Source organism: Nyctibius grandis, chromosome 8, assembly GCF_013368605.1.
Source record: "Nyctibius grandis isolate bNycGra1 chromosome 8, bNycGra1.pri, whole genome shotgun sequence".
Lineage (NCBI taxonomy): Eukaryota > Metazoa > Chordata > Aves > Nyctibiiformes > Nyctibiidae > Nyctibius > Nyctibius grandis.
In genome coordinates, this window is record NC_090665.1 from 31,675,601 (window position 1) to 31,685,027 (window position 9,427).

The 9,427-nt window shown below is 41.4% G+C and overlaps 1 protein-coding gene across 4 annotated transcripts in view; it reads left to right on the top strand.

Moving 5' to 3' along the window:
* TGFBR3 (transforming growth factor beta receptor 3) overlaps positions 1 to 8,877 on the top strand; it is a 123,291-nt gene extending 114,414 nt beyond the window's left edge. For all 4 annotated transcript variants that reach the window (XM_068406689.1, XM_068406688.1, XM_068406692.1 and 1 more), the window contains one exon: positions 5,089 to 8,877. In XM_068406689.1, the coding sequence (XP_068262790.1) occupies positions 5,089 to 5,207 (119 nt within the window). In that variant the 3' untranslated portion in view covers positions 5,208 to 8,877. The remainder of the gene's footprint in view (positions 1 to 5,088) is intronic.
* The last annotated feature ends 550 nt before the right edge of the window (positions 8,878 to 9,427 follow it).

Here is a 9,427-nt window from a genome sequence, read left to right on the forward strand (position 1 = left end):
TGCCTCGTATACTACTGAAACATTGTGGAGGAAAAGTAAGTGCAATTTCAATGAGTAAATCTGTAAGTTAAGAAGGTAATTTCCAGATAGGTAGCTTTTATTAACAAAAAATTAAAACAATTGTTAAATTAGTATCATTGGTCCTGCATTTGTGGAAGTTCAATCTCTGTTCATATACAGAACTATCTATAGACACATGTTGTGTGTCAGTAGTCAAGGAGCACTGGGAAGCCAACATGATAAATCCTTCAACAACAATAGGACTTGGATCAATCCCATTAAAAGAATTACATTAACAGAGTACATCAGTCATAGTGACCACATACAAGTAGTGGAGAGGGCAGCTGCTCTGGCTTTGTGTTTAAGAGATGAAAATAAGTAGAGAAAAAGGCCAGACAAAAAGTAATAAATGAGACGAAAAGAAATGAAGGGGTCATTGTAACTCATCAGATCAGAGAATCACAGAAATTATAAAAATTATCTAGAAAGCTATCTGGTTCAGATTTTCAAAGGATTGTGAAAGTGAACCTATGTTCCTGTGCACATAATTTTTCTGTGCATAATAACTTGTATCTACAAAGCACAACTTGCAGCAGAGTGCAGTGGAGGCTCTGGCAGGGACAGTCTCTTAGGGGATGACTGCTGTGGCAGACAAGATAATGCAGCTGCAGTGGAAACATTTTAGAGCTGGCTGCAGACTTTTATTAAAATGAGGAGGGGAAAAAAAAAAAGACAATATAAATTTCATCTACAGAGTGGCTGTCTCTTGCCATTAGAGAATACATGCATTGCTGAATTGTGCTCTGAAATCTCATCTTTTGTTGTAAGTAGCACTGGTTTCTAACCATGATTTAGACTAAAGGTTGGAAAATATAAGTTCATTCTAAAACTGTGTTTTGGTGATACTCAGAGCATGGACAAAAGCTACTGTGGGTGGAGAATGGCAACTTAGGATGTGTGAAGTAAGGTGTTTTTGTAGTGCCATATGCACTACAGCAAAAGGCTGCCTTTTTGTCACTAGGAAGAAGGTTTGCCGATTTAATTTTATCAGTATGTCTCCACTGGCAGACTCATTCTGGCATGGAGAAAGCCATGAACGAGTTCATTTGTTCATCTGGATAGGCTGTTAACATTGACACCTCAAACAATTGATAGCAGAAGAAAACTACAAAATAAGTAGAATTTCATCTCCAAATATTGAACAAGGATTGTTGCGTTGGGTTTTTTTCATGTAGGGCTTTTGCTGATTTCAGTAATGAAAAAATCAGGGATTTCTGGCAAAGAATCAAAATTCTGCTTTAAAATACTCTAGATTCTCTGAAACAATTCAAGATTGAGTACAGATGTCCTAAGATACGCAGGTAGTAGGGGAAGCAAGGAGGGAAGCTAGGATTATGGCAATGCAGCAAGAATTTTAGCTGACTTTTCTGCAAAAGGACTCTGTGCTTTTGATCATTTCTCTAGTCAGTTAAAGGATGTGAAAGGTAGCTGAAGGCCTTCCGCAGTGGTGTTGGTTCTGCCTGGAGAGGACCCAAGAACAAAGGGAAAGTAGCAGAGATTTGCTCCAATTAACCTAATTTACCTGGGAGTCTTAGGAAGAAGCAAAAATCTTGTGGTGTACATGGACGCAGAAACCCTTCAAAATTTAACTATTTAAATATTTGCCAATGTAATATCTGCCTTAATAGGGGTAATTGACTGTGTTTGGGAAGGGACATGCACAAGTCTGATTAGTTAATGAGGCTGCTACACCAAGTAAAGTGAACGCTGTGTTACAGAGAATATTAGTTGCTTCATTCTCTTAGAAAGCGTGCTTTCCTTCTTCTCCAGGCAGTGTTGCAAGCTAACAGCATAAAATGTTCCAAAATCTGAGAAGTTAAAAGCGTCCCTCCTCCCCCACGTCTCCCTTTTTTATGGGATCTGATTTAAAATAAACTGACATAGCAACCAATTATATTTGGCAAATGGAGATAGAAAAGCAAACATTCAGACTTCCTGGACAGGGAATACAGCTGGCAGCTTTCCTAAGTGTGAATAATAAAGTGCATGTTGTGGCATTCAGATGGGTAAAAGCTTGTTTACTGTCAATAGAGGAGACGTGTCCATTTCGAGCAGTTCTGGTTCAGTAACATGAGGCACATGAAGCTGTTTACATGAAAAAGACAGATGGGGAATATCTCTTCAGCGATAATTTACATTTCTTTACAACCTTTTCATGAATATTCTTTAAAAATACTTTGCTATAGATTAGCCTAGGTGTTGAGGAAATAAAATGTAGGAAAAATCAGCCAGTCCAAATGTGGCTGCTAGACTGTGTTCATAACGTCACTGCGATTGGGAGGTGTTTTTTGTTCAGGACATTGAGAATTTGTTCTTGTTCCATAAGAGGTTGTGGTGTATCAGAGCTGCTGATCGTGCTCTAGAAATGAGGTGCTACAGAGGCAGTTGAATTACAGCGGAGGGAAGGGGGCTCCCACCCTGAACCAAAGGGAAGGTGCCTCCTAAGATGCTTTCCAGAGGAGCTGGGAGGAATGGAGCGAGCTGCTGGGCTTGCACGGGGACTCCGGCACTGCGCCTGCCACGCTGCCATAACATAAACCCAACATGTGTTTAGCTTATGAATGAATTTATGGCTAAACACGTACAGATTGTATTGACATGCCGAGGCTGACGCAAAGCTGTGTGCAGCCGTGTGGTTTGTGCAGTGGGTGAGAGCGGAGCTGCCCGCAGAGCCGGCGGGAGGGCCGGGGCCTGGCTGGGGGAGCCGAGCCGAGTGGCCGCCGTTCCTCTGAGCGGCCCTGCGGCTTCTCCTCATCCTGCCCGAGGTAGGGGTTCCCGGCTTGCTGTTCTCTGGCGTTTGTGCTCGCTTGTTTTGTTTTGATGAAAGGGAGTTTGCTTATCACTGCCTTTATAACCATATCCTGGAGTACAAAAGGAAGGAAGACTTGTACACAAACAACTGGAGGAGAAGGGAGCGAGTCGGGAGGGGAACACATCCAAACAAGGCTTAGGAAAGCTTTTACAGTACGATGACACAGATGCTGATTTTATACAGTTTATTCTGATGGGTTGCAAAGCTGTTTCCAATGCAAGTTAAAGCTGAAGCTCAGTTTATTTGCAGATGACTGAGGGGAGATTCTGCCCTGCTGCATGTGAGCAGAAATCCACTGCTCATGGACAAGCTGCGTAGTTACTTCTTAGACTAGGAGAAACAGAATCAAAATCTGCTCACAAGAGTAAACGCTGGACTGAGTGCTGAATTCAAGAGCGAGATCCTTACTCTCTTTTTAAACATTTCATTGGCCCCCTGGGTGATGTGGTTTAGTGGTTTAGTTTATTGTTTTTCTGTCCTCTCCCGTCCCTTCTTTCCATAACCAGTGGGGTGTAAGGCAAGAGCTGTGCGTTGTGGGGCCTTACGTGCACTTACAGCTGTGGCTGCGGCGCGAGCTAGCAGCCATCTCCTGGTTTCTGTTACAAAGAGCACTTGCAGCCTCTGCTGTGAGAAATCCTCAGACCTCCCTTGTTTGTAGCAGACCTCTGAATACTGAGCAGCCCACGGAAGGACGTTTTCTGGCCTGAGACACAAAGCGTTAAAGGCACACTTCCTCCGCGGCCGCATTCCTGAGGAGCTGGGGCTCTGGCAGCTGGGCAGCAGCACACAGGGCATGGGGATGTGCCAGAGCAGCTCCAGCGGGAGGAAGCTGGCTTGTCCCGGCTCTGTAACCCTCTGCATGCAGGCGGGTGCTTCCAGCCTTCAAACTGTCACTGAAGCAATCGCTGGGGAATGGGGAGCTCTACCAAATCCTGAGTAGGGAAGAAAAATTGGACTCTGCAGATCTGGTCCATGGCGCCAGGTTTCGGATAACCTCAGGCAATGTGAAGCAGATCTGTGTCACTGTTAACTCATGAGGCAGGAGATGTACCAGCCTTTGATTTTTCCCAGTCGTTCCTGCATATGATCTGGCAAAACATTTCCGTCTTGCTCCTTTGCAAGGAAAGCAGCCATGCTGGTGCTGAGTGCCACGGTGGGTCTGCAGCTCAAGCAGAAGCAGTCTGTGTTACTGTGCTGGGATCACAGGTTCCCATCCTGAGAGATGAGCTCAAGGGAGGGGGCAGCTACAGTGAACATTGTGTAACCTTAGTCTGGCCATCTGTTTTGAAGAGACTATTTTGTAATATTACTAAGGTTGCATATTTGAGCACTGTAACTTAAAAAATGCCGCAGTTACGGTTTCCTACATAGCCTCATTATGATCTTTTGGGCATTCACATAATGGCGCAATTTTTACTTCCATGCTAGTTGAGAGCTGGATTTCTTCCATAGGATCCCAGCCATGGGTGCAGAAGGGGTATGAGGAGAGCAGACAAAAATCTAGGTTTTATCAGAAGCCATAAATCTGACTTTAACTCCTAGTGCTTGATTTGGCAATCCAAATAACAAAGGGCTTTTAATTTATCATCAGTAGACAATTAACAAGAAAACATGAGGCTTGTTCTCACTACAGGTTGTAAGTGCTACACATACTGTGGTAGCTATAGGGGAACTTCCTGCATGTTATATTCGGAGTAAATCAAATCAAGTTTGCAGGGTAGCCTGTTGTGTTTCTACACAAAGAAAACTGGCCATGTCTCAGGATATGTGGTGTCCCGCTGACTGAAGAACAATGTCTTTGACTCCAGTTTTAGTAAATATGCTGCTCTATAAACTGGCATTAAAACTAAAGCCTACGTGTCATTGGCCTTTTTCCATGAAACAGCAAAGCTATAAAGTGGTCTGAGTCATGTAACGGGACCCATTTGAATGACAGCTGATGGACAGTGTCTATCTTGGCAGTTTCCATCAGCTGCTTTTAAAATGCTTAAGAAAGCAGCAGCATTATTTTCCCCATGTGCATAGCACTGCTAAGGTGCCAAAGCTAGTAACATTTTCAACAGTACTCTGAGGTCTGTCACACAAGTCATTCATTGCATGGAAATACAGACCACCAGAAGGGAAAAATGGGAAGGAATGGATTTTGGTTTCTATGAGAACTAACATTTTCAATTTCCCTTCTCCCAACCCCCCTTTTTCTCTCCCTTTACCCTCAGGGGAAACAGCGGGAAGACAGCAGGTCCCTACCTCCCCGCCAGCCTCTGAGAACAGCAGCGCAGCACACAGCATTGGCAGCACACAGAGCACCCCCTGTTCCAGCAGCAGTGCCACTTAGCTCGGGGGGAACGCAACAGAGGAGTGCAGAGGTTCAATGGACTGTGTGGACATCATCTTTTTAAAGTTAAAAGGATTGGTTTGGTTGCTTTTGAAAAAAAATGAGGAGGGATTTTTCTACAGAAAAAAAAAAAAAGATATTTTCTTTTGGGGAAGCCACTGTGTGTGTGAGTGTGCAGCCTGTTGGCTCTTCTATAGCACGTTATGCTACATGTGACAAAGCTACTAATTTTACAGTACTGCAACCTGTTCTAGGGGTCTGTGAGCCCTCAATGTGAAATCTATGCCAGTTTGGAAAAATGCTGCTTTGTCTATACGACTATCTTCTTTCCCTGAACCTTCTTATTGACACAAGGTATTAATTAAGGGAATTCAACAAGATAAGCAGAACAAAGATGATCTTGGGTCAAAGGATTTCTCTTTGAGCAAGAAAGCCTCAAGGTCAGATCTCTTTGGTTAATAACATTCTATTACTTCAGCTATGTTTAGCCACTGTTGAGTAACCTTTGTTTTGTTAAGCTCATAGCTACAGCATCTTATTTGCTTTCCTGTTGTGTTTGCAGCTTTAGGTTTGTTCCAGGTATTTTTGATTTAATATGCATTGATTTGCTAATTGGAGAAGAGCACACTCTAACATTCCCTTTCTTGTTCTCTGGGCCAAAGCTCTTTGATAAGAGATTTTTTTTTTTAATCTACTATACCAAATACAGGCACACACAAACGTTAAGACAAATAATGTTCTTGTGCACTAACATAGATGTGTGTGTACCTTTAATGGTAATGTCTTTATGCAAATAGATATATACTTAAGTATACAGAGCCTAACTTACCACTTTAACAACTGGGAAATTAGCTCAATGTTCGTTCCATACATAAACTATATAATGCATATATATATATATATATAAAAAAAAAACGATAAAAAACCAACTGTCTCTTCCGTTCATGATAGTAGGTAGAGGAGATAAAAAGGTGATTTGGTTCTAATCCTTCAGCTAGCCCAAATTCCTTTTGAAATAAGAGATGGTTTTGAGGGCACAAAGAATGTACAGTAGAGCCTATTGTTTGTGCAGAATGCTGCCTATCAAAATGAAGCTATTCTCTCAAGATAGTTGTGCAGTTATCTGTGTCAAACTGTTGTATGAACACTGCAATTGGATAGTCTTAAAGTAGTGTCGGAATATGGAAATGGCAGAAAGGTACTAATAAAAGTATGTTTTTAGTGTCATTGCCATATCTTGACCTTCAAATTGATGCCAAATGAAAAGAAAAATGACACTTTTAATGTGTAATTGTTTGACTGTTATGTTGCCACTTTGTAATTGTAATGTGTTCTACTGATCCTTCTCCTTTGAGGAAAAATGAGCATTGTTTTCCTCTGCAAATGAGATTAGTAACTTTCATTAATTTTAGTGAAGGTTACCCGTGTTCTGCAAGAGGAGAAGGTAATTCATTACACTAGAGTGATAGTCTGCTCTGAAGTCTGAGCTGCAGATTTCTTTTGCTGATTCTACACTTGTGCCTTGCTGGTGCCAGGGTGGTCAAAGTGCAAGATACGCAATAGATATAAGCGCCCAGAATTGGGTGGAATATTACTCACTTTAAATCAAATCTGTTACTAGTCCTGCAAACGTTTATGCATAATGAGTAACTACACGCCTCGTCCTTGCTAGTACAAGCACGTGCTCAACTCTACACATCATGGCAATTCTCAGAGTCTGTGGAGATAGTTGGTGCATAGAGTTACACATACAAGAAGTGTTTTATGTTACCAGGCCAATGAGTAGCCCTGATAACGTCGACAGGACTGTCATATAAGCGTAGTTATCCCTATGCGTAAGGGTATGCAGGACTGGCTCTGTACGAGGTGTCGGGAGGATGAATGTGCTGCCTGTGTGGTTGAAAAGAAAGCGCTTTGCCTAACCTTCAGCAGAATGTATTGTATAAGCATATTCTATGTGTAAAGTCTTTAAAGATGTCTTCAAAGAAGACTAGAGTCTTTTAAGTTCAATCATAGCTATATTTTACTACATTAAATTTCTGTATAAAGATATATTTAAATGTTTTAGATAAATGTAAGTTACTCTATATGAAATGTTTAATTTCAATTACTGTGAATTTTACATATTGTAAATTCTTTTCCCTGTTTTAACCCTTTCCTTCCTCAGATATTTTATTAAGTAGTTTCTCATAGGAAGTATTAGATTTGGTTGTTGGGATGGACAGGTTGAAACTTTTATGTAAAATAGATAATTGTATATTTTTGAGAGAAACATGCTGCATTATCAATGTTTTTTTATCAAAAATTTACTCTAATTTTAAAATAATTTACAGATTTATATTTACCGTTGGATAAACCAAAAATATATAAAGATCAAAGATCCAGTTTGTTGACTTGTATTTGAAATACAGTTTAAATTAATTAACTGAACTTCTTGTACTCAGCTATTTAATTCAGAAATTTTAATCAGTCTGAATTAATTGTCTATTGGAAGTTACCAAAACTACATGTAATTACTTAGCAGATGGAACAACCATTTCTGCTTCAATAAAGAGAGAAAGAGAGAGAGAGAGAACCAAACCCGGGCATTCCCAGTTAATAGCTTTATTACAAAAATGTATAGTACTTTCCAGCAGGTGTTAAGCTGCCTGCAGTCCAGAGTAACGATACACCTATAAGCTCTACTTTTATAGCAGCCATTTGTCTCTACTGCACATTTCTGTGTGGTGTGGCAAGCTCCTGAAGGCGTAACCGCAAAGCCACTGGTTCCCACCTCTGTCGAACCTGGCCTTGCCACACTGGACTTCACATGGCAGGTGGCCACGGGGTGTGGATGGCCAGCGAGACACTCCTGTCCCAGCAGAGGGCTCTAAAGCAGGGCTTCAAAGGGGCAGGCTCAGTAGTAAATTTCAGCATCATGGCGTAAACTGCGGAGGAACTTCTTATTTAGGAATGGGAGGATTGGGCTTAAAAGGGACACCTTCTGTCTGTAAAAGCTATTAGTAACATACTTAAACTCCAAAGTTAGACTGCTTGTTGTGTCATGCGTTGTCTGATCACTAACTCTGACCTTTTACAGCGTTTGGTTTTGGACATTACTATATTCATGTTTCAAGAAGTCAGATCTTTCTGCATTAGGCTATTTTTGTAGCATTTTCCACACGGAAATGGATTTTGCAAAATGTCTGTAGATGTTGATGATTGTAACCTTCCCCTGCCCTTTTCTAACCATTTCTCTCCTGTATGTACCCTTCTTTCTGTTACGTATATCTACCTCATGCTTCACAAGAAGACTGTACTGTTGGTTGTGCTGACAGCCCTTCATGTGAGGTGACTGTTCTGCCCTGTTGTTTGTCATTCGTGGGGATGTTCATAGTGTTATCAGATCTTTGCTGCCATGTTCCTGTCAGTTCCAAACACAATATTCTCACCTTCAAATAAATAAGTTCATTTCTTTAAGATCCAAATGCCAGATGTTTTTTTAAATCAAAGAGTGGGAGAAATTTACTTGCTAATACCTGTGGCCAGTCTGAACACCCCATTTGTATTTCATGTTACATTCAGTATTTCAGAGACTTGTGGAAATGCATAGTTGTACAGTATTGGTAACCACAGTATCATGTCATCTTAGTCTCTTGTGCATAATAAAGTATATATCAATTTATTAATATTTGATGCCATGACTCATTTATTTGAAGTTGTACAGAGCCAACAGCAGTAGATCAAGTTCTGTCTCACTGCCATGTCCTCATGTCCCGTAAACTTCAGTGGGAATTGTGGGAGGATTTGATTTTGTGTGACCACCTCAGTTTTCTCCTTTCTGTGTTCTTTTATCCATTGGCTTTGGTTGGCTTCTCAGTATCATGGCTTCTTGCAGAAAGCAGTAGATATATTTAGTTAAATGCTGCTGTTCTTCCCTCTAATTTGAAGTCCAAAGCTCTGATCCTGCAGGCGTTTAGTTGTTGCATGTCGAGATGCAGCCTCAGTCTCATCCTGCACAAAGCCTGGCTTGAACACAGTCAAGCCTAAGGGTCTGCTGTTAGTCCTCTGGCTGAAGCAGCAGAGCTCCCTTGGGCTGCTTTACCCTTGACTCCAAGTACACTGGAGACACGTGAGCAAGACTGAGATGTGTTTTCCTTACTTGAAGGGTCTTCCTGTGCTAGAGCAGATAGCTTGGCTGTGTATCAGCTGGGCAAGGATTTGCGTGTTTACTATCCTAC